This window comes from Pan paniscus, chromosome 19 (assembly GCF_029289425.2).
Source record: "Pan paniscus chromosome 19, NHGRI_mPanPan1-v2.0_pri, whole genome shotgun sequence".
Lineage (NCBI taxonomy): Eukaryota > Metazoa > Chordata > Mammalia > Primates > Hominidae > Pan > Pan paniscus.
In genome coordinates, this window is record NC_073268.2 from 33,853,128 (window position 1) to 33,878,272 (window position 25,145).

Here is a 25,145-nt window from a genome sequence, read left to right on the forward strand (position 1 = left end):
GCGGGCGGATCACTTGAGGCTAGGAGTTCAAAACCAGCCTGGTCAGCATGGCAAAACCCCGTCTCTACTAAAAACACAAAAATTAGCCAGGTGTCATGGAGCATGCCTGTAATCCCAGCTACTGAGTAGACTGAGGCAGGAGAATCACTTGAACTCTGAGGTGGAGGTTGCAGTGAGCTGACAGCACACCACTGCACTCCAGCCTGAGCAACACAGCAAGACCCTGTCTCAAAAAAAAAAAGGCAGCAATAAGAGTCTGTGGATGTTGTAAATTGGGTGTGTGTGCATCAGAGAAGGCTCCCCTGGGGAGGGGCACAAGTGAAGGGAGACCTGGAGGAGGTGAGGGAGGAGCCATGTGGATATCTGGGGGAGGATGACTCAGGCAGAGGGAACAGCCTGTGCAAAGGCCCTGAGGCAGGATGTCTTTGGTGAGTTTGGAGAACAGTAAGGAGGCCCATCTGCTTGGAGAAAGCTGGGTTTTCTGGCCTCCGTGAGGACTGGAGTTTTGCTCTGAGTGAGGCAGTTGGTAAGGAGAATAATGCCCTCCTTCCCAAGATGTCTACTTCCTCATCCTAAACTTTCAAGATCTCGTGGCCTGGGGAGGATAGGAGAAAGGGGCTGGTAACTGCTCCAGTGGGTTGATAAACATAGGTACTTCAGGGAGGCTTCCTGGAGGAGTGTCAAGCATATGACTGGCTTGAATTGCGGGAGAGGCAGGCTGAGCAGGGAGCAGGTGCCCAGGGAGAGGCAGAGGACAGGTGAGACACTTAAAAGTGTCTAAAGGAGAAAGAGTCCTTTGGACACAGCCAGGCCCTGAGAAGCAAGATTAGTGAATTGCTACCTCATGCAACAAAAGGGACTTTGCTGATTAGGTAATTAAGGACCTTCAGACGGGGAAATGACCTTGGATCATCTAATCACACAAGTCCTTAAAGTGCAAGGCGGCGGCAGAGGGGAGTTGAAGGCTGTCATATGAGGAGGACTTGACTCGTCATTGCTGGCTTTGAAAATGGAGGGAGGGCCCACGAGCCAAGGAATGCAGGCAACTTCTAGAAACGGGGAACAGACAACCAGCAAGAAAACAGGGGCCTCAGTTCTACAATCCCGAGGAACTGAATCTTGCACCCCTAAATGAGCAAGAAATAGATCGTCCCCTAAAACCTCCAAGAAAGGACTGCAGCCTGCTGACCTCTTGGTCTTAGGCAGGTGAGACCCGAACCACATCTCTGACCTCTAGAGCTGTAGGATAATTTGCGTCGTTAAAAAAACGCTAGCTTGCGACGGCAACCATGGGAAATTAACACAAGTTGGGAGCCTTCCGGGTTCTGAGCGGGAGGAGGGGGCGTGGCCTGATCAGGTGTTCGCTCGCGCCCTCTGGAGGCTGCGGAGGGAACAGGCTTCAGGGCCAGGCTGGAGACCTGAGCAAGGGTAGAAGGAACTGCACAGTCCAGGTGAGGGATGCTGGGCTGGACCAGGTGAGGGATGCTGGGCTGGACCAGGTGAGGGCCGGGGAGGTGGGGAAGAAATGAAGTCCGAGGTTTGAACGTGGATGGAAAGAGAAAAAAAGAGAGGACTCCAGCGGGGCGCGGTGGCTCACGCCTGTAATCCCAGCGCTTTGGGAGGCCAAGGTGGGAGAAACACTTGAGGTCAGGAGTTCGAGACCAGCCTGGCCAACACAGTGAAACCCCGTCTGTACTAAAAATACAAAAAATAGCCAGGCGTGGTGCTGCACGCCTGTAGTCCCAGCTACTCGGGAGGCTGAGACTGCAGACTTGCTCGAACCCGGGAGGCGGAGGTTGCAGTGAGCCAAGACTATGCCATTGCACTCTAGCCTGGGCGACAGAGTAAGACTCCATCTAAAAAAAAAAAAAAAAGAGAGAGGACTCCAGTCAAGGATGACCAGAAGCCTCTGAGCTGGGAACTTGGAGTCTCCCGTTCCCTCCACCCCAACTCCACTAGTCCCTACCTCCCCTTGGCCTCACCTGCCAGCAGTTGTCCCAGGCGGAGGCCACATGCTTCCCTCTCCTCTGAGGCCTTGCCCCTGCCTGTGACCTCTCACTTGTCACATCTGCTGTCTCTGTTCTCAAGACAGGAAGTCAGATGGGAGTTGAAGACGGCTGGGACCTATGAGTCCCCAGGCCCCCAGAGGGATTCCGGATTTGAGAGTCGGCCTCCTCCCTCCCATCCAAGCCCAGCCCAGCCAAATCAGCTCCCAGCGCACTCCCTGGTCTGCACCTCTTTCTCTGTCTCTTTCTCTCTCTGGAATTTTCATTCTCTTTTTGGTAACCGAATTATCCCATCTCCGCCTCTCACTGGGGGCCACCCACAGAGGCGTGGGAGAGGAGGGGCCCAGGTCGCAGCGCGAGATATTAAACCGTCAATCACCCGCCAACGCCGACTCCCCCGCACCAGGACCCTCCGTTGGCTCCACCTGGAAGCAGACCAGCTCCAGTGCAGGCCTGGAGGCCTGGGGACCCCATCAAAATGGGAGGCCTTGGAAGAATCTCACAGGCCCTCCATCCACCTGGGCAGGTGCCTGGGTGCAGATCGGCCTGGCTCAATGCACAGAAAGGTGTCCTGGGTTCAAATCTACAAGCTACTTCTTATCCACACATGGGAGCCACTGCATTGTTCTGTGTCTTGGTTTCTCCACCTGTAAAATGGTGATAACAGCCGGGCACGGTGGCTCACGCCTGTAATCCCAGCACTTTGGGAGGCTGAGGCGGGCAGATCACCTGAGGTCAGGACTTCGAGACCAGCCTGGCCAACATGGCAAAACCCCATCTCTACTAAAAATATAAAAATTAGCCAGGTGTGGTGGCGTGCCCCTGTAATGCCAGCTACTTGGAAGGCTGAAGCAGGAGAATCACTTGAACCCAGGAGTCAGAGGTTGCAGTGAACCGAGATTGTACTACCGCACTCCAGCCTGGGGGACAGAGCGAGACTCTGTATTAAAAAAAAAAATGGTGGTAACATTTTCTACATAATTGGGGTTCACTGTCAGGATTAAACCAGTTAAGGCAGATGGCAATATCTGGCTGATAGTAACTCCTGCCTAGGATTTGCTGCTAGAATGATTTTCCTTCAAGATTGGGGGGGTCATTCACTTGTGAAGGAAATCCAAGATTCTTGGCTTTTGGGGGGACTTAATGGGGTTCATACTTGTGTCACCTCACAGCTGCTGCCTTGTATAGGTTGGAATTGGATTTTTTTTTTTTTTTTTTTTTTTTTTTGAGATGGAGTCTCGCTCTGTCGCCCAGGCTAGAGTGCAGTGCACGATCTCGGCTCACTGCAACCTCCGCCTCCCAGGTTCAAGGAATTCTCCTGCCTCAGCCTCCTGAGTAGCTGGGACTACAGGCACATGCCACCAGCTAATTTTTTTTTATTTTTAGTAGAGACGGGGTTTCACCATCTTGACCAGGCTGGTCTCGAACTCCTGACCTTGTGATCCAGCTGCCTCGGCCTCCCAAAGTGCTAGGATTACAGGCATGAGCCACCGCACCTGGCCGGAATTGGATTTTTTTGTTTTTTGTTTTTGAGACAAAGTCTTGCTCTGTCACCCAGGCTGAAGTGCCGTGTGGTATGATCATGGCTCACTGCAGCCTCAACCTTCTGGACTTAAGTGATCCTCCCACCTCAGCCTCTTGAGTAGTTAGGATTACAGGCATGAGCCGCCACACCCAGGTCTAGGGGAAAAAAAATTAAAGGCTCTTTCAGAACCTTAACTAGGGCCAAGCAACCCATATTTCAAGGTGCTCAATTCACAAAACAAGGTCTCAGTGCTTTGCACAGGCTGTTCCCCCTGCCTAAAATGCTGTTCCCTCAGCCAGCCACATGACTCCTCCTTGCCTGCTTCTGGGTTTGCTGCAATGTCACCTCCTCAGTGAGGTCACTTTGTAAAAATTGCACCCAGGGCCCCTGCCCGCCCCCACCCTTCCCAGCTGTATTTCCCTCCATAGCATGCACCCCATTTTGCATACCGTATGCAGTGCTTGTGGGGTTTGTTTGTTCATCCCACTGGAGTGTTAACCCCAGGGCAAGGTTCATTCATTCACTGCCCAGCACGGCACCTGGCATGAAATAAACACCCAGTAAATACTTGTTGAGTGAAAGCATGAACAAATTCCATTCAGCTGCTCCCAGAGGACCCCACAGGTTGCAGCCAGCTCAAAGCTGCTCTAGCTGGGCCTGTCAGCAATCTTGGGTTTCCTGGAGGGGGGTGGAGGGGGTATCACTGGATGTGTTCAGAGATGCAGCTGGTTCACTATCAACTATGTGTGGACTTTTCTCTTTTTTTTTGAGGCTGGATCTCACTCTGTCACACAGGCTGGTGTGCAGTGGCGTGACCACAGCTCACTGCAGCCTCCACTCCAGCGATCCTCCCACCTCAGCCCCCTGAGTAGCTGGGACCACAGTTGTGCGCCACCATGCCTGGGTAATTTTTGTATTTTTCATAGAGACAGGGATTCACCATGTTGCCCAAGCTGGTCTTGAACTCCTGAGCTCAAGCAATCTGCCTGCCTAGGCCGCTCAAAGCAGTGGGATTACAGGCGTGAGCCACAACGCCCGGCCAGGATGTTTATTTTCTCATTATTTATTTATTGTAGAGATGGTGGTCTCCCTATGCTGCTTAGGCTGGTCTTCAGGTCCTGGGCGATCCTTCCGTCTTGGCCTCCCAAAGTGCTGGGATTACAGGCATGAGTCATGGCGCCCGGCCTTGTGTACATCTTTAAAAGGTACCCCTTCCTTGCTGGGTGCCGTGGCTCATGCCTGTAATCCCAACACTTTGGGAGGCTGAGGTGGGCAGCTCACCTGAGGTCAGGAGTTCGAGACCAGCCTGGCCAACATGGTGAAACCTCGTCTCTATTAAAAATACAAAAATTAGCTGGGCGTGGTGGCGGGCGCCTGTAATCTCAGCTACTCGGGAGGCTGAGGCAGGAGAATTGCTGGAACCTGGGAGGTAGAGGTTTCAGTGAGCTGAGATCGTGCCATTGCACTCCAGCCCAGGCAATAACAGTGAGACTCCATCTCAAAAAATAAAATAAATAAAATAAAATAAAATAAAATAAATAAAAGGTACCTCTTCCTCTGGGCAGATGCAATGTGTGGTGAGGGGAACAGATGATGTTAGCTTCTGCTCTAGCCTCTGTCTGGTATGCTTGTGCAGTGTGCAACTTGCACAACTGTTCTTGGCAGTACTGCTACTGTCCCCCATCTCTTGAGTAGCTCAGAAGGTGGGGGGCGCTGTGAAGACCAAGTAACCAGAGGCTGGACCTCTACACCCAGGTGTTTAGAGGGCCAAACCCCAACCTCTGTGCCCAGCTCACTGCTGGTGAAAAATCTGCCAAGGAACTGGACTGTTCTGGTGACACCCCAAAGACTCCCCTCCTGGTATCCCCAGCAGTGTCTCCCTTGCTCCTCCGGACTAGTGGTGCCCTTGCCTTCCCCAGCCCCCTCTGCACGTTTCCACCCAGCCAGGAGTCCCACACTTGCCTGCTTCTCCCAACCTTCTCTCTCTCTCTCTTTCCAGCACAGTGGCTATTTTTATTTTTCCTTCCTATTAAATTTCCAACTTCTGCAAACACCATGGCTTCTGCCTCGCCGCGCCCCGCCCCCCTTCCCTTAGGGCGGATTTGATTCACTTGCGTTTTATTAACAGATTAAAAAAAAAAACCCGCTGCTGCCACCACAATGTGACTTTCTCCGCTTTCCTGGAGGTTTAGGGAACCGAGGAGAACTGGGCTACAGGATCCCCTCCGGGTTTAAATTTGCCCTCCTCCCCACTCCCAGGGACCTTCCCATCACAGCCTGAGCGGCGAGGTCGGGAAGGGGCTGGGGAGTGAGGTTGGATCTCGTTCTGGGTTTAGGGGGGAATGGGATGGGTGTCAGGCCTGATGCGGTTCCCCCAGCCAGGGACTCGTCCCAAGGCGGAACTGGAAATTAAGAAAAAAAAAAAAAAAAAAAAAAAGCAATCCGTTGGGAAGCCCCGCCCCCGCCTCGCCCCCCCCGCCCCCCCCCCGCAGACCCTGGGTGCTAAACGCTTCGGGTGGGAGGGGCAGCCTCGGGGGTGGGGACTTAGAGTTGGCGCCTCCCACAAGAGCTGGGGTCGCCCCTACCCTCTCTCTCTTAGGATGGCTGGCAGGGGACCTCGGGAAGGTTTGCCACCTACCCAAGCCCGGCTCGCTCAGTTTTCTTTCCTCCTTAGGACATTCTGATTCCGGTGCTGACTCCCAGACCTGAGAGCAAATTGCTTCTTCATGCCCCGGGGTGTTTTCCTCCCCTCAAGTCTTTTTTTTGTCAGTCGCCATGGCAACCAAGAACCCAGCTGCACTATACTTCCCTGGGATACAGGATGGGGGTAGGGGGTGATGGCGAAACTAACTGGGTCGTTTAGGCCAGGACCTTCCTACCCTCCTCTTTGCCCCCTCTCTTAGTCCTCCACCCCTTCCCCACACCACGTGGTCCAGCCTTGATTGACAAGAGGGCAGGTTGCGCCTGACGGGGTTACCCATCTTGGTGGTTGGGCCACAGCTTCCTTCTGGGTCACTCTGTTCTGGGAAGGTCCTTCATTTGGCCCGAGGACTAAGGCTCCAGCTGTCAGTGAAATCCCTTTCCCCTTCCTTTCCTCCACTCTTTAGTCCCTCAATAAGGGTGGGCTGGTACGGTTGGGCAGGTTGGACACTGCACAAGGGGACACTGAGTGTGTTCAAACTAAGCTCCCGATTTCCATTGCTCCCTTACTCCATAGCACACTACAGACTAACCTCTCCTCTGCCTTACTGACACCAACTCTCTGTTTGCTATCAGGAGAGCCAATGATTTCAATAAAATACTTCAGTCCTGGTCACACCCCAATGCAGAGCTGAAGAAAGGAAGTCCAGTCGGGAATTTGGGGTCTTGAACAACCCAAGCCACAGCTCCTGTGGGAGCTTAGAGAGGGAGCAAACCTGGGCAGAAAGAACTTCTACAGAGGGCCGGGCGCGGTGGCTCATGCCTGTAATCCAGCACTTTGGGAGGCCGAGACGGGCGGATCACGAGGACAGGAGATCGAGACCATCCTGGCTAACGCAGTGAAACCCCGTCTCTACTAAAAATACAAAAAATTAGCCGGGCGTGGTGGTGGGCGCCTGTAGTCCCAGGTGTTCGGGAGACTGAGGCAGGAGAATGGAGTGAACCCGGGAGGAGGAGCTTGCAGTGAGCCGAGGTCGCGCCACTGCACTCCAGCCTGGGTGACAAAGCGAGACTCCGTCTCAAAAAAAAAAAGAACTTCTACAGGGGCCAAAGCTAGAGTCGAGGACCATAGAATGCCTTGGGGTACCCAGGGAGGGGCAGGGAATGATTATCAAAAGCCCCAAAGGAATCATGGGACTGGTCAAGTTGGCTTCACGGATCCAATTCTACCGCCCACCATCTATGCTCTTTGCCTAGGTAGCTCCTCCCACTGGGAGGTGGAGCCTATTTCCACACCCCTTGAATCTGAGTTGGTCTCGTGATCTCCTTTGGTCAATCAATGGATTGCAGCAGAAGTGAAGTCACTTCCTAATCTAGGCCTGAAGAGGTGGTGCATCTTTCTGGTCGATGTCTGGAAACCCTGCCCCTGTCAGGTGACCAAGCCCGAGCTAGCCTGCTGGAGGATGAGGGAAGAATCCTGTTGTCCTAGACCAGCCTATAGCCAGCCGGGCCCCAAATATACGAAAAGACCCAGCCTGAATAAATACAGTGTGACTCTTGGACCCATAGACGCTGGTGGGTGAGCAGAAAAACTGCCCTGTAGCCTGCGAAGCCAAAATTAATGCTGATTGTCCTAAGCTGCTGGATTTGGGCGTTGTTAGGCAGCTTTTTTTTTTTTTTTTTTTTTTTTTGGCTCAGTCTCACTTTGTGGCCCAGGCTGGAATGTAGTGGTGCGATCTTGGCTCACTGCAGCCTCTGCCTCCCTCCCGGGTTCAAGCGATTCTCCTGCCTCGGCCTCCCGAGTAGGTGGGATTACGGACACCCGCCACCACGACTGACTAATTTTTGTATTTTTAGTAGAGACGAGGTTTTGCCATGTTGGCCAGGTTGGTCTCAAACTTGTGGCCTCAAGTGATCCACCTGCCTGGCCTCTCAAAGTGCTGGGATTACAGGCATGAGCCACTGTGCCTGGCCTTTGTTAGACAGCTTAATTGGCAACAGGTAACTGACAAGGAGCCTGGCAGGCACAGGTGTGCATTGGTCAGCACGTCCCCTTGCCCACGAAGGAGCTAGACTCAAATCCCGGGGTCCCTGAAATTGATTGTCAACTCTTTAACTTCCTGAGGAATCCTTCCCCATTTTTCCTTTATTTGTTTCTTTTTTGTTTGTGTTTTGGCATGCCTTCCAATGAAATTCCCCATTTTTCCTTTTTCTTTCTTTCTTTCTTTCTTTTTTTTTTTTTGAGACGGAGTCTCGCTTTGTTGCCCAGGCTGGATTGCAGTGGCGCGATCTCGGCTCACTGCAGCCTCTGCCTCCCAGGCTCAACCGTTTCTCCTGCCTCAGCCTCCCGAGTAGCTGGGATTACATGTACCACCATGCCCCACTAATTTTTGTATTTTTAATAGAGACGGTGTTCCACCGTGTTGGCCGGGCTGGTCTCTAACTCCTGACCTCGGGTGATCCGCCCGCCTTGGCCTCCCAAAGTGCTGGGATTAAAAGCGTGAGCCACCGTGCCCAGCCCCCCATGTTTTCTTTCCTTGGTATATCTCTGATTGCACCTCCTCTCCTCTCTCTCTCACTTCCGTCCAGCCACATCAGCCTCCTAGCTGATCTCTACTTCTCCATGCTAGTTCCCACCCCAGAGTCTTGGCACCCGCTGTTCCTCCTGTCTGGAACCTTCTTCCCCCAGATCTCTATGTGTATCCTCCGCTTTTTCTCCTTCAGGTCTCTGTTCATGTGCCTGATCCTCTGAGGTGCCCTCCTTAACTCAGAGAGATACGTCTCCTTCCAGGCCCTCACGAACCTACTACTGCTCCCAATGGGAGCCACATCATGTCCAGCCTAGGACGCTAAAGTTGACCCAGGGCTCAGATGGGAGCAGAACAGGCCTCCCCTAAAACATTCCTTTTTTTTTCTTTTGTTTTCTTTCTTTTTTTTTTTTTTTTTGAGACAGAGTCTTGTTCTGTCACCCAGGCTGGAGTGCAGTGGCGCGATCTTGACTCGCTGCAACCCCTGCCTCCCAGGTTCCAGCAATTCTCCTGCCTCAGCCTCTCGAGTAGTTGGAATTACAGGCACCTGCCACCACAGTGGGCTAATTTTTGTATTTTTAGTAGAGATGGGGTTTCACCATGTTGGCCAGGCTAGTCTCGAACTCTTGACCTCGGGTGATCCGCCTGCCTGAGCCTCCCAAAGTGCTGGAATTACGGGTGTGAGCCACTGTGCCCGGCCACACAAAACCATTCCTCATCCACCTTTCCCCTAATGATTTTACTATCCATGGCTAATCAGGTCCTAGATCCATGATTTCTTTCTTTTCTTTTTCTTTTTTTTAAGAGATGGGGTTGGGGGGGGGGGTCTCATTATGTTTCCCAAGCTGATCTCGAACTCCTGGCCTCAAGCGATCCTCCCACCTTGCCCTCCCAAAGTTCTGGGATTACAGGCGTGAGCCGCGGTGCCTGGCCTAGAGCCATGATTTCATTACAAGTTGCAAAATACTGCATTCCCAGTTTATCATGGCATTTTCCCATTTATACATCTGTCGTCTCCAACAATCTGGAAAGCCCTCAACGGCAGAGTCAGAGCCACAGGGTACCAAGGAAACATTTGCTGAAAGAATTTGAATTCAGGAGATGGAGCCTATTGGGGGGAAAATCCCAAACCAACAGGTATTCGTTGTTTAGGGCAAAGAAACATGGCACCATTTCTCCTGCTTCTAGGATCAAAGGCTGTTCCACTCCAATCTCCACTGGATGCCAAGCCTGGCCAAAAGTCCCAGGACATGGCCTGGCCCCCTACCCCTCAATGCTGTCCCTCTTCTGACACCCCATGGAGTCACCCTATGGACTCAGGACCAATGGGGTTTTGGGGAGAAGACAGATCGTCTGTCTACAGGTATCAACATTGCTTTCCTTCTCAAAAAATTTTTTTATTTTAAACCTCCCCACAATTCAAACATTCCTCTTATTATCTTCTGCCGAGGGAAAAAAATTAATAACATGGCACAATATAAAATACTAAATTAAAGGCATTTTGGAACCAGCAGTTATTTCATAAGCTTCTCTTTTATTGCCACGCTAATGTGCCTAATTGCTATCTTAATGAGGACATTAATTTCTGGCTAATGTGATGTTACTATAGAAATTGCAGTCAATCTCTTAAAAGGAGGAAAGTGCTAGAAAGCCGTCCCACGAGGCAGAGGCTTTGGTCACCCTGGGGCTGAGGGGCAAAGGGGAGGGGAGGAGACGGTGCTGGAACCCGGGCCAAGACTGGGGGAAGGATGGGGCTGCTGGGAGCCAGAGAGGGGGAAGGCAGGTGACTTGTGCTGAGACTAAAACCTCCCAGGGAGGCCCTGATCTGAAAGCCAGCTGTTTCCGTGCCCGGGGATCTAGGAGATGAAACTCTGAATAGGGGAAAGGGTTACAGCAATAATAAAACCTGACATCAGTGGCAGGCACGGTTGAGGCATTTTCTATGCTAATCCTTGCAATAGCTCTATAAAATAGATAGTGTCATTTCCCCCATTTTATAGATGGGGGAACAGAGAGGTTGAGTAACTTACCCAAGGTCACACAGCTATTACATGGTAGAGATGGGATTTGAACCCAGCCCGTCTGGCTTAACTGCTGAGCTATGCTGCCTTTCAGCCAGCACTGTGACACCATCGATAATAATAATTTCAAACATTTATTGAAGGCTTATTATGCGCCAGCTGTGAGTCGAGCCTTTTGCACACAGCATCTCTGGGTGGGCTCCATCTTGGAGAAAGAGGTGCAGCTACAGCCACATCTGAGCACTCCTTAATATACAGGGAGGATGAGGCAAGGCTCAAAGCTCCGGGGCTGGTGTTGCAGCTCCCTCCCCACACAGGAACAGGAAATCCACTGTAGGTAGAGAGACATCAGGGCCCAGAGAGGAGGTTATTTACTCTGAGTTGCACCTTATCACAGGTTACTGTGGTGGTCAGGGTAGGTTTTGAAGGCAAATGGTCTGGGTTAGAATTCTAGCTTTTCCCATTTGGCGAGTGGCCGACCCTCTCTGCACCTCAATTTCCTCATTTAAAGATTGGGGCTATGGGAGGCCGAGGTGGGCAGATCATTTGAGGCCAGGAATTCGAAATCAACCTGGCCAACGTGGTGAAACCCTGTCTCTACTAAAAATACAAAAAAAAAAAAAAAAAAAAAAAAAAAAAAAATGAGCCAATCATGGTGGCCTGTGCCTGTTATCCCAGCTACTCAGGAGGCAGAGGCAGGAGAATCACTTGAACCCAGGAGGCGAAGGTTGCAGTGAGCTGGGATCATGCCACTGCATTCCAGCCTGGGCAACAGAGTGAGACTCCATCTAAATAAATAAGATTGGGGCTAACAATGGAACCTACCTCCGAGGGCTGTTATAAGAATTAAGCAACTGGTTGGGCATGGTGGCTCACACCTATAATCCCAGCACTTTGGGAGGCTGAGACGGGAGGATTGCTTGAGCCCAAGAGTTCGAGACTGGCCTGGGCAATATAGCAAGACTCCATCTCTACAGAAAAAAATATTAAAAATTAGCTGGTTATGGTAGCATGCGCCTGCAGTCCCAGCTACTTGGGAGGCTGAGATGGGAGGATCGCTTAAGCCCAGAAGTTTGAGACCAGCCTGGGCAACATAGCAAGACCCCATCTCTACATAAACATATAACAAATTAGCTGAGCATGGTGGTGCCCCCACGTCTGTAGACGTGGTTGATCTACGAGCAACCTGTAGATCCCAGTGGCTTAATGCACTAAAGGCTACTTTCTCACTCACATCACACTGCTGCACCTGGGAACCAGACTCCAGCTATATTGTGGCTTCACCTTCTTCCAGTGACTCAGAGGCCCCACAAGACCCTCTTTGTCCAGCCAGAAGATGCAAAGGAAGAATTAGAAGGTGCAGGTGGGAGGTGTTAAAAGCCTGAATGTAGCACACCTCACTTCCATTCACATCCCACAGAAGCAGATAATGATAAAGGTTAGGAAATAGGTTTGGAGTCTGGGAAACATGGGGAGACCTCATATTTACAAAGAAAAAAACTTTTTTTTAATTAGCTGGTTAATGGTGGCGCAAGCCTGTTGTCCCAGCTACTCAGGAGGCCAAGGTGGGAGTGAGGTAGGAGGCTGGAAGGGACTCTAGAGGTGAAGTTCAGACACTGGACCAAATTCATGGCCAGGTGTGGTGGCTCATACTTCTAATCCCAGCACTTTGGGAGGCCGAGGTGGGTGGATCACCTGAGGTCAGGAGTTTGAGACCAGCCTGGCCAACATGGTGAAACCCCGTCTCTACTAATAATACAAAGATTAGCCGGGTGTGGTGGCAGGTGCCTCTAATCCCAGCTACTCGAGAGGCTGAGGCAGGAGAATCGCTTGAACCCAGGAAGCGGAGGTTGCAGTTAGCCGAGACATACATAGTCAAAAGAATTGCAAACAAATAGTCATGCAGAAACGCATACACGTATGTATACAGCAGCATTATTCTCAATGACCAAAAGGTGGAAACAACCTACATGTGCATTAACTGATGAATGGATAACTCAAATGTGATTGATCTATATAACGGATATATTATTCAGCCTTGAATGAATTTCTGACGCATGTTACAACATGGAGAACCCTTGAGGGCATTATGCTAAGTGAAATAAGCCAGTCACCAAAGGACAAATACTGTGTGATTCCTCTCATATGAGGTACTTAGAGTGGTCAGATTCATAAAGACAGAAAGTAGAAGGGTGGTTACCATGGGCTGGGAGGAGAGAATGGGGAATTAGTGTTTAATAGGTACAGAGTTTCAATTTGGGAAGATGAAAAAGTTCTGGAGATTTTTTTTACAACAGTGTGAATGTACTTAACACTACTGAATTGTACACTTAAAACTGGTTAGAGACAGCCAGGTGTGGTAGCTCATGCCGGTAATACCAGCACTTTGGGAGGCTGAGGTGGGAGGATCACTTGAGTCCAGGAGTTCAAGACCAGCCTGGGCAACATAGCGAAATCCTGTCTCTACAAACAATGCAAAAATTGGCCAGGTTTGGTGGTGTGTGCCTGTGGTGCCAGTTACTTGCGAGACTGAGGTGGGAGGATCACCTGAGCCCCGGGGAGGTTGAGGTTGCAGTGAGTCATGATCACACCACTGCACTCCAGCCAGGAAGACAGAGTGAGACCCTGTCTCAAAAAATAGGTGGGGAGAGGGGGCAGTGGTTAGACTGTAAATATTATGCCTACTTTACCTCAATTTTTAAAAATTGTTTGAAGCCACACACAAAAGTCTTATTTAGTGAAATCATGTATTGTATGATTTCATTTATATGAAATGTCCCAAATGGGCAAATTCATAGGAAGTAAGTAAATACTTGCCAGGAAATAGGAGAGAAAATGGGGAGCAGGGCCAGTGATTCTGGGGCTGCTTTCTGGGGTGATGAAAATATTCTGGAATTAAATAGTGGTGATGGCTGTACAGTCTTGTAAATACTATACTAAAACCCACTAAATTCTGCACTTATTTAAAAGCGTGAATTTATGGTGTATAACTTATATCTCAATAAAAATTAATAAAAAGGAGTGGTATGAGGAATTGGGAAAATACACACACACACACACACACACACACACACACACACATATACACACACATATATGTGCCTTAACTCTAATCAGTTCCCTTTGTCCTTTCTGAAACAAAGTTATACCCAACTGATAGTATAAGGTGTCCAGTCCAGATCTCTCTCTCTCTCTCTCTATATATATATATATCTGTATGTTTCCAGAAAAATATGCAAAATGGCTTGGTGAATTTTCTTTTTGATTTTAACACTTAACTTTTTTTGGCCAGTCGTGGTGACTCACACCTGTAATCCCAGCACTTTGGGAGGCCGAGGTGGGTGGATCACTGTAACCCAGGAATTTAAGACCAGCCTGGGCAACGTATCAAGACCCCTTCTTTACAAAAAATACAAAAATTAGCCAGGCTTGGTGGCACGTACCTGTAGTTCCACCTACTTGAGAAGCTGAGGCAGGAGGATCACTTGAGCCTGGGAGGCAGAGGTTGCAGTGAGCCAAGATTGCACCACTGCACTCCAGCCTGGGTGACAGAGCCAAACCTTGCTTAAAAAAAAAAAAAAAAAAAAAAAATCTAGCCTCACAGTGGCTTATGCCTGTAATCCCAACACTTTGGGAGGCCTTTATGGCAGGAGGATGCCTTGAGCCCAGGAGTTTGAGGCTGCAGTGGGCTATGATTATGCCATTGCACTCCAGCTTGGGAGACAGAAAGAGACCTTGTCACAAAAATAAATTTTGTTTTTCTTTGCTTTCTTCCTTTTTTTTTTTTTTTTTTTTTAAAGACAGGGTCTCACTCTTTCAACTGTCACCCAGGTTGGGGTATAACAGCTCAACCTCAGCTTACTGCAACCTCCACCTCCCAGGTTCAAGCGATACTCCCACCTCAGCCTACCAAGTAGCTAGGACTACAAGTGCACACCACCACCCCTGGCTCATGTGTTTTGTGTATTTTTTTGTAGACATTGGGGGTTTTGTCATGTTGACCATTTTTTTTGTAGAGATGGGGGTTTTGTCATGTTGCCTGAACTGGGCTCAAGCGATCCACCCACTTCAGCCTCCCAAAGTGCTGGGATTACAGGTATGAGCCATTGCGCCTGGCCAATTTTTTCCTTTTACTGTCTGTGGTTCCACAACTTCCTTTTTGCCTGTTCTCTATGGACTTTCTACTTCATTTGGACTCTACTTAGATTGGCCTAGTTTTCTCTTTAGTCAAATCTTCAGTAACCAATTTATTACCATTAAAAATGATCTAACAAGCTTTATTTTTATTATTGTTAAAAATTCTCATTTTGAGGAACACAACCACAAAGTAAAGAAAGTTTTCATTGATTTACGTAAAAAACCAATATTTAATAACAATTTTTAAAACATGGCTCCAGGCCATCCACATGCTTTAACTCGTGCTCAGCCTCCTGATATTGATGGGTTGTCTTTGTATTTTTCTGATGCCCTTTTATGTGCATTCACCTGTTTTGGAAGAAAACACAATTAAGGTTATCTATCACAACAACCACTATCTCCAATGTGTATTCATTCCTTTTATTCATTTTAAGTCTCATCTACCCGATGAGATAACTTTTTTGAAGACAGGAATTGTATGCTGTTTAAGAGTGCTTTGATTCTTCCACAGTTCAGTCATCCTTGCTACCTTGCAGAGGACTGGTTCTAGGATATCGCCCCCACACCATACCAGAATCTGTGGATGCTCAATCCCTTAAATATAATGGTGCAGTGTTTGCATATAACCAACACACACCCCCCCATATACTTTATTTATTTACTTACTTAGAGACAGGATCACCCTCTGTCACTCAGGCTGGAGAGCAGTGTCACAATCACAGCTCACTGCAGCCGCAACCTCCTGGGCTCCAGTGATCTGCCCACCTCAGCCTCTTGAGTAGCTGGGACTACAGGTGCATACCACCACACTGGCTAATTTTTTTATTTTTATTTTTATTAAAGACAAGGTCTCACTATGCTGCCCAGGTTGGCCTCCCAAAGTGTTGGGATTACAAGTGTGAGTCACCGTGCCTGGTTCCATGTACTTTAGGTCATCACTAATAAAATGTATAGATATTGTATAATGGCAACAGTTGTTATACTGTACTTTCTAATTGTATTTTTATTGTTTCTTTCTTCAAATATTCAGCCTTATCTAGTTGAATCTGAAGATGTGGACCTGCTGATGAAGAGGGCTGACTGTATCTAACTTAGGGTCTTGCATGCAGCTGGTACTTAACGCATTTTATTGACTGTTTTAGCTAACATTCAACAGACAATTCCTAATAAAAAACTCTTAAAAGTATGAAAAAAAAGGAAACCTGCTCTAAAGTGGCAGGAAAACCAGCCTGGGCAACATAGCAAGATCTTGTCTCTACAACAAAAGTTTTAAAATTCACTGCCTGCCTGTAGTCCCAGCCACTCTGGAAGCTGAGGCAGGAGGATCCCTTAAGCCCAGGAGTTTGAGGTTACAGTGAGGTAGATCACACCATTGCTCTCCAGTCTGGGTGACAACAAGGCCCTGAGAAAGAAAAAAAAAAGAAAGGAAAGGAAGGAAAGAGTGTAAGTATTGAAAAGGAAGAGACAAAACTGTCATTATTTGCATATAAAATAATAAATGTTAGCCAAAGAAGCCTAAGAGAATCAACTAAGATTTTACTGGAAGTAATATGAGAATTCAGTACGGTGGCTAGAAACAAAATCAAGAGAGCAGCACACAAACCTCAACTGCTTTTCAGATATACCACCAATAACTAACTAGAAAATGGAAGAAAGATCCCATTTACAATGGCAATACAAATGTCTGAAGTATTTAGGAACAAAAATACAAAGATCTGTTATCTAACAAAAGATGTGTAAGATCTATATGATGGAAACCCTAAAACTCTTCTGAAAGACATTAACAAGAAATGAATTCATGACATGAAATACCATGTTCTAGAATGTCGTATAGATGTCAATTCTCAAATTTATCTACAAATTTAAGGTAATCCTATTCAAATCCCAAGATAGTTTTTGGTGGTGGCTGTTTTTGAGACAAGGTCTCGCTCTGTTGCCCAGGCTAGAGTGCAGTGGTATGACCACAGCTCACTGCATCCTCGACCTCCCAGGCTCAAGCAATCCTCCCACTTTAGCCTCTGAAGTCTCTCATATGGTGTCCAAGAAATGGGGACAAATCTCACAAAGGGACTAGGCTCAGGAGGGCTGGAATATTCAGGGAAGTTTCTTTCTTTCTTTCTTTTTTTTTTTTTTTTTGAGGCAGAGTCTCGCTCTGTCCCCCAGGCTGGAGTGCAGCAGCCTGATCTTGGCTGGCTGCATGCTCCACCTCCCAGGTTCACGCCATTCTCCTGCTTCAGCCTCACAAGTAGCTGGGATGACACACGCCCGCCACCACACCCAGCTAATTTTTTGCATTTTTAGTAGAGACGGGGTTCCACTGTGTTAGCCAGGATGGTCTCGATCTCCTGACCTTGTGATCCGCCTGCCTTGGCCTCCCAAAGTGCTGGGATTACAGGCGTGAGCCACCGCACCTGGCCTATTCAGGGAAGGTTTCAAGCAGAAAGATGAACTGAGTTGGCTTTGGAGAGATTCACAGGACTCCCACAGGCAGAGTGAAATAAGGGCATTGTAGATGGACAAAGGCACAGATAAGCAGCAATGGGGACGGTGTGACTGGGGGACGCTGAGGGGCTGCTGTGGCTGGAATGGAGGGTTGCCACCATAATGGAAATGGCCAATGAGGCAAATAAGGTTGGCAAATAAGGCAAATAAGGCAATAAGGCAAATAAGTTACATCAAGGGTGCCAGCTTATTAAATCCCTCTTCCAGTATGCTAGCACTGGCCTGCTGGGAAAAGTAATACATCACATAATCAAACAAAAGGCAAAAAGAGGCGAGCTCCAGGAATGGGCACTGTAAACAGGACTCGCCCTAGGGTAGCCAGATGCAGGCTTTAGATTTGTTGATGCAGGTTGAGCATCTCTAATCCGAGGGGGAATGTCTCATATGGTGTCCAAGAAATGGTGACACATCTCACAGAGGGCCTAGGCTCAGGAGGGCTGGAGTATGAGACATTCCCCCTCCCCTGTGAATTTGAAAACGTGGCCAAAATTTTTTTTAAAAAATGGCTACCCTGTAGTTCTTTAACTGGACCTATTTAGACAACACCTTACACACTGGAGAAGGATGATTCTATGTGAATCTAGTAAGTCTACAAGACAATACTTCTCTCTTTTGGCTGTCTTCTTCCTCTCCAGGGTGATGACAACTCCATGAGGGTGGAGATTATATGTCTCTCATCATTTAAGCAACAAGGAAATAAATTAGTGGCAGAGTAAGGGGTGACTCAGTGAGTACATCCAATTGTTGAGATAGTTTTGCGTGGGAGAAATTTTGCTATTATATCAACTTAACTTCTTAAAATAGTCTAGTGGGATTAACTTGGTTTTATTTCACAGAGACCTCCCGGAAGCGAGGATCCTTTAAAAATCCTGGAATATACATTGCAGTAAAAGAACAAAGCACACCTCAGCCTTAAATGACAGAAGAAGAATGTCAAGTGGGAAAGTGACGTTGGTTTTCAGTTTGTGGATTCTGAATCCACACAAACACAGGATTGTATTCTGAAAACCTGAATTAATTATTGTCCTTACCTCTATAAGACAAAAAATTATAATCAAAATTATTAGTATTACAGTCACAGATATTGCGAAGATGAGTTTGTTCTTATAGTCATATCCTGGAACTTCTTTCATGAGCTAAAAAAAAAAAAAAAAAAGAAAAAAGAAAGAACAATTAAAAAAAAAGAGAGAGAGAATGGAAGCTAAATTTTCAAAACCCCAGTATTCCAGTTGAGTAGCTTACAGGTTCTTTTGATCTTTTTATTTTTTTTGAGACGGATCTCACTCTGTCACCCAGGTGGGAGTACAGTGGTGCGATCACAGTTCACTACTGACTCGACCTCCCTGGGCTCAGGTGATCCTCCCACCTCAGCCTCCTGAGTAGCTGGGACTACAGGCACGTGTCACCACACGCAGCTAATTTTTGTATTTTTTGTGAAGACAGGGTTTCACTATGTTGGCCGAGCTGGTCTTAAACTCCTGACCTCAAGTGATCCACCCACCTCGGCCTCCCAAAGTGCTGGGATTACAGGCATGAGCTACCACCCCCGGCCTACAGTTCATCTTGTGCCCTAATCTATTTCACTGTCTACATGAGCGAAGTGGGAGATCACTGTCATGGCCAAAGTTACATGGCCAAGACAAGCTATGGCCTGGGAGTCCCAGGTTCTCCTATGTGGGCACTTTCCTGGCATATGCTAAATGATGGGAAATCTGGGTCTCATGTTTCTGTGTGGTCCTCACCTCACTTGACTTCTGCTCTTTCTGTTCATTCTGTTCCATGTTCTCATTAATATAATTTGTTTTTTGTTGGTCCGTATCCCATTCTACATTCAATGCCTTTGCTTCCTGCTGCTCGCTGAGAAGCTTCATCAGGAGGCCTGTTTGCAACATGAGCTTGGCACAGCTCCCTTGCACATGTGTTTCTGAACATTCCATTTTCAAGGTCCGGATAACATGAGACATGAACTTTCTCACATCCTCGTTGGGGATGAGGGACCGTAGCTGCTCGGTTAGCTGAATTTCAAGCTGATCACCTGGGGATGAGAGCAATGGGTAATTGAAGCTTTTGGGCTCAGGGGACAAGTCAATGCCCACATTGTTGTATTCCCATTTTGTCTCAGTTTGTTTAACATTTGGTTCTAAGTTGAATGCAGTCCCAGCGGAAACTGCCTCAGGAGGATGATTGTAGTTTGTGTTTTCAGAGATGTGTCTTTGAACACATCTCTTTTGTGTCTTTTACATTAGTTGTGTCTTTTACACTAGTGTTTTCTATAAAACGTTCTGAAGGAGCAACTACTTCCAGAAGAGGGTTTTCTTGAGGACTCAGGTCTCCTAAGGATGAAAAAACCCCTTGCGAATTTATGAGGCTCTTCGCTGCAGAGAACAGCGGCCTCTTTGCGAGCATCGGTCTGTTGAGATAACTGCCCTTTCTAAACTTTCTAATCTTTTTGGCCTTGGGTGTTCTGTGGGCCACACGGGAGTGAGTTTTATAAAAGCGGTATTTTTTTCTGGAATGTGCGATTGGTTTAGCAGCCTTCATGTTTTTCACTCTAGCCATTGCCATTTCTAAAATTAAAATGGTGTAGGCTGTCTTTCGATCTGTCTCTGACCTGAGGTAGGGCTTTTGCAGGGCTAGAGGCAGAAGGCACGCCCATGGAGAAGGGTTTCAGCACAGAGGAGACTGCTGCCTTATGCTCTTGGGTGAATGAAGGCTTGGTGTAGATGGTGTTTCCCACTACCTTCTCAGGCCCCTGCACTATGTGAGGCTGTTCCAGCTCCCTCGGGGCTGGACCCTCAAGCCTTTTTCCTTTGGCAGCATTGTCCACAAATGCCTGGGCATCCTGTTCTTTCCTAGTGCTGTGCTTTCCCATCTCTTTGAAGTGCCTTTCCTGGATGCTCCTTGGGCCTGTGAGGACTCTGTTCACTCTCTGCAGGTTTTTGCCTACACTTTGAATCTTTGCCAGGCTGTTTTCCTGTGGTTGCACAGTTTCTAATTTTTTTTTCAAATATTTGGTTTTTAAATTTGTTACCTAGAAGGCTAGACTGTGAGGGGCTCTTTCTATTGTTTTTCAAAATACTCAGGAGCCTATCTCCATCTTGTACATTTGAAAATAGCTGTTCAGTGAACGGTAACAACATTGATTCTGCACCTAGATTTCCCAGTGAGAGATAAGGCAAGATGTAACTTAGTGCACTGCTAACATCACTCTCGTCATTGGTGTCTAGCTACTCACTCCCAAAGCCTGACAAGTTGATGCCACTGCTGTCTGAGGGCGCCTCCAACTCAATAGTCAGCTCAGTGCTCATGTGCTGCTTCCGGGCTTGTAACATCTTCATGAACGCTCCTTCTGGATTGCCTACAGATGCTTCTTCAGCTGTCAGAAAAGAAGAGACTGCTTTGATCATGAAATATCTTTGATCATCTTTCATACTCAGTCCATAGCTGTATGCCCCAGTCACACAGAGTAAGAGTCAGCAAACATTCGAGTGCCATTCAGAGAGGAGAAACATACACCCAAACCTAAACCTATGAAATGGCAACAACGAAAGGAGGAAAAGACATCTTTTGAAAACATGGCCACCTACTTGGAACATTCCATAGTGTGACATACAGTAACTCTGCTTAGGATTATTCCGTTGATCCCCAGGGGCCAATTGCCCAGTGCTCAGTCAAAGCCCAAGGTGGAAGACAAGTGCTTCCCTGATGAGCTGATGAACTGGCCTCTCTGCAGACTGCTCCATACCCTGTGCTGTCCTGCCTCATATGCAGAGACAGCACAAGGCTCCCACTCTCCTCATCCTCAGTGTGCCTGTGTTCTTGCTACCATCGCAGCTGAATGCAATGAAAGGCGGTCCTCTGAGAGGAGCAGGGTGGAGATGCTAAAGTGGATGCCCCCTCCCATTGCTGATAGATCCTCATCTGGCATGTGCTCCACCCACCCACCCCATTCTCTGCTCCCACATATCATAGCCCCATCACAGAGGATGTGACATGGAAAAAAACACTGTGTCCACCTTAGTTCTTTTCTTAAATTTGGGCAGGGATTCAGGGTGTAGGTTAAGAGATTTTTAATTTGCCAGATTGTATGCCTATGTTGTTAAATATACAATGAATCTATGGTATGGTAGCAGTTTCTGGATAAACATTACTTGAGGTCCTAAATGCAGAAGGGAAAAAGTGACTTTTGTCAGATGCCTACTTCACTTTCATTCATCTCTAATATTTTGGATGGGGAACCATCCAAAGCTTCTGACTGCATGAAGGTCAAGTGTGCCAGTGTGCAGCTGGGCTTCTTTTCCAGAATTAAAAGTATTTTGGGTGGTGCTGAAGGTCAGTGGAAGAAGTAAAGATTGTGAGAAAGGAGAAACATGGGCTTGGGGAGAACCCAGAATTGGGGACAGAAGACCTGGCACTAGGCTACAGCACTTAGCACCTCTGATCTTGTTTTTCCTCAACTGTAAAAGGAGATTAACAATGCTTTTCTGCCCACCTCTTGGGGAGAAGGGAAGAATATAATTGGTAAAAAAAAAAAAAAAAAGAAAAAGTTTTGAAAAATAAGCAACACTGTCTTTATAGAAGTAGCCAAGCATTATTAATTATCCACCCCATATCACTGGTAGATACCTGTATTCAAGCAGTCACATTTTAGAAGTCATGAAGTTGGTGCTAATAAACCTAATCTACAGAAAAACTCTTGAAAAAACTTGAGCATTTGTTCTGCGAATAGAAAGGTTTGAGATTCAGAGAAAGTTCAGAGTTGGATGGACTAAGAATGGAAAAGCCCTCCATTCCAATAGAAGAGCCAGGTAGCAATTTCTGGTTATGGAACCAGAAGCTCTCAGGCTTCAAATAAAACAGCATCACTTCTACTCTTATAAAACTGTAAAAACAAAAACAAAAACAAAACCGGATCTACATCTGTCCTAAAAGGCAGAGAGTACTTGAGACCTCACGGATATAAAACCAGCTTACAAACTACATTGCACTATATGAAGAAATTATCACTGGGGGCAAAGCACCAAGCAGAGAGCACAGTACACAGTGTGTGGATGTTAATGTTATTCCCTAGCCTTCCCATTTCTTTCTCTTGGTCCTTTATGCATATGGAACTGTTCCATTATTAAATTTTGTAATAATAACTGAGAACCTGACTCCCAGCAAGGGAGTCATTCAGAAGTTGAGGGATTTGAAATCTGACTGAGTAAATAAAACAATTATATCATCAGCTTAACATTTCATCAATTAAAAATAAAAATTTAAAAACAAATACTTAAAATAATGTAACAATTTATCACCAGGCAATTTGGACTCACGACAATGTATGCTGTTAGTCAGACATGCAGTGTTGCAATGCAGCTTGACTGTCTTGGAGACAGCCTCAATGCTATTTTTAAATTGGCAGAGGCAGCAGACCATATGGCTAGGTAAGATCCTATAGATGAAAACACAAAACAATAAATTAGTGGTAAAGCGGTTACTTGAGTAGGTAAAGGAGGCAGCCAACGCTACCACAGGGCTGGGCAAAGAGGTGTTACTGAGACCCGTGGACTGGACACTTGGGTAGGAACCAGAAGGCCAATGGGAAGGAGGACACAGGTGCCCAACTGAAGGGTAAGCATGGCAGTGAGTATGGTATGCCTAGAATAAAGGTGGTTGGGATTAGAATTGGGTGACACTGATCAGTAGTTTAAATTCAGAGGTATCTCTTCCCGACTCAAAAGTCTCACTTTGGGCTGAAAGTATACAGGAAGAAGGTAGACTTCTAAGAAGAGTCTGAATAAGCCCCCAACTTCTTAAGGCCCTTTCTCAATTCCTGTTGGGAGTGGGAAGTATTAGAAATTACTCTAGGCATTAAAAATAGCTCAGCTTAACCTGGATTGTGGGGTTAAAAAAAATAACGGAGATTGCATTGGCCAAATCTGGACAATTTGAGCATTCAAAAGAATAACAACAATAAGCTACAACATAATATATAAAAAATCCATGAAGAATGATATTTTAAAAGAGGGGGAGTTGTTCTTTAATGAAATAATGCTAGCTAATAAATGTAGAAGGAATGACAGAATTTTAAAAAGTGTCACTTTGCAACCACCAATGTAATAAAAATAGATTCAGACAAAGATTATCACTGATGGAGTTGGGTGAAAAAAGACATTTGAGAACAGGATCTTCACTGATCTCAAAGTACCACCCCACAGATTTTTTATTAATTACCAAAGGGAAAAGTTATTTTTTATTTTTTTATGAGACAAGGTCTCAGTCTGTCACCTAGGCTGAAGTACAGTGGCAAAATCATAGCTAAGTGCAGCCTCGACCCCCTGGGCTCAAGTGACCCTCCAAATTCAGCCCCCCAGGTAGATGGGACTATAGGCTTGCACCACCACCCCAGCTAATTTTAGTTTTTTGTTTTTGTTATTTTTAGTAGAGACAGGATTTCACCTTGTTGTTCAGGCTGGTCTAAAACTGGACTCAAGTGATTTGCCCATCTCGGCCTTCCAAAGTGCTGGGATTACAAGTGTGAGCCACCACACCCAGCAAAATAACTACAGTGGAGAGATCTGGAAGATCACCTTAAACAAGTGATCAAACTTAGCATTATGAGCCACCTGGGGTCACGAGGCAGGAAAGATACGTCACCTATGCAGTATTCTTCCCAAAGATGCTTAACTTGAATCTCATGTGGAAACAGAGAAATCCAGATTGTGGGACAACTTACAAGACAACTATCTTTGACTCTTAAAAAATGCCAATGTCATGAAAGATCAAAAAAAGTAGAGGCATGTTTTAGATTAAAGGAAATGAAGACATGACATGCAGTGCCTGATCTTTGACTGGATTCTGTAGTATTCTTTCATCTTTCTGGCATGTTTGAATTTTTTTCAAAATATAAATTTGGGCAAAAGAGATAACCAAGATAATTGATTAATTTATTGTTATGGCTTCTTGGGGGCAGTTTCAGAGAAATAAAAACAATCTCTGTAACTGGAATAAATTCTCAAGGTTAATCTTAAGCAGTATAGCATGGTCATTAAGAATACAGATTCCACAGCCAGACTAGGCTTAAATCCCAGCTCTGTGAATAATGTAAATTTGGGCAAATTGCTTAATCTCTGTTCCTTGGCCTTGTCATTATAATAGTACCTACCTCAAATGAGTTTTGAGGATTAAATGAATCCCTACCTGAAAAATGTCTGGCACACAGTGAGTGATCAATAAATGTTAACTACTGTAAATATTACATTACAGAAGTTGTAGGGGGGCCTCTTTTGAGTCCTCTAAAAGGATGACTTTGTTAGGGCCACATTAAGACTGTGGAAACAGAAGAGTATTCAATGGATACATGAAGTCTGTGAGTTGGGGGTATGATGTATGGAGTTTTAAATTAAAACTGCATCCAGTAAGTTGGCCTGATACATCTTTCAAACCTATAGAGGAATAATCACAAGTGACTCGTATTCCTTTGGGTCCAATAGAAGCCTCTGATCTTCATATAGATTGAATGTACCCAGAACCATAACCTAGCATTTTACTTATATAGCAACCTTAACTCTGACACAAAGATGTTTCTTTTGTTTTGAGGCTGAGTCTCGCTCTGTTACACAGGTTGAGTGCAGTGGTGCAATCTCGGCTCACTGCAGCGTTTGTGTCCTGGGCTCAAGTGATCCTCCCGCCTCAGCCTCCTGAGTAGCTAGAACTACAGGTGCGTGCCACCACACCTGGCTCATTTTTGTATTTTTTGTAGAGATGGGGTTTCACCATGTTGCCCAGGCTGGTCTCAAACTCC

At 46.8% G+C, this 25,145-nt stretch overlaps 1 protein-coding gene and 1 long non-coding RNA gene across 2 annotated transcripts in view; both read right to left on the reverse strand.

Annotated features, from left to right (window-relative positions):
- Positions 1–3,580: 3,580 nt before the first annotated feature.
- On the reverse strand, positions 3,581–6,435 carry LOC134729508 (uncharacterized). The gene is made up of 3 exons (XR_010110665.1): positions 6,170–6,435; positions 3,981–4,070; positions 3,581–3,686 (listed from the first exon to the last, which is right to left on the reverse strand). It is a non-coding gene; the product is annotated as an uncharacterized LOC134729508 (long non-coding RNA).
- Positions 6,436–14,981: 8,546 nt separating this feature from the next.
- The window catches only part of LOC117974342 (leucine-rich repeat-containing protein 37B-like), a 32,347-nt gene continuing 22,183 nt past the window's right edge, over positions 14,982–25,145 (reverse strand). Inside the window, 5 exon segments of the mRNA XM_034942132.4 lie at positions 14,982–15,205; positions 18,391–18,495; positions 19,102–19,394; positions 20,595–20,735; positions 22,675–22,793. Of these exon segments, the coding sequence (XP_034798023.3) occupies positions 15,143–15,205; positions 18,391–18,495; positions 19,102–19,394; positions 20,595–20,735; positions 22,675–22,793 (721 nt within the window). The 3' untranslated portion in view covers positions 14,982–15,142.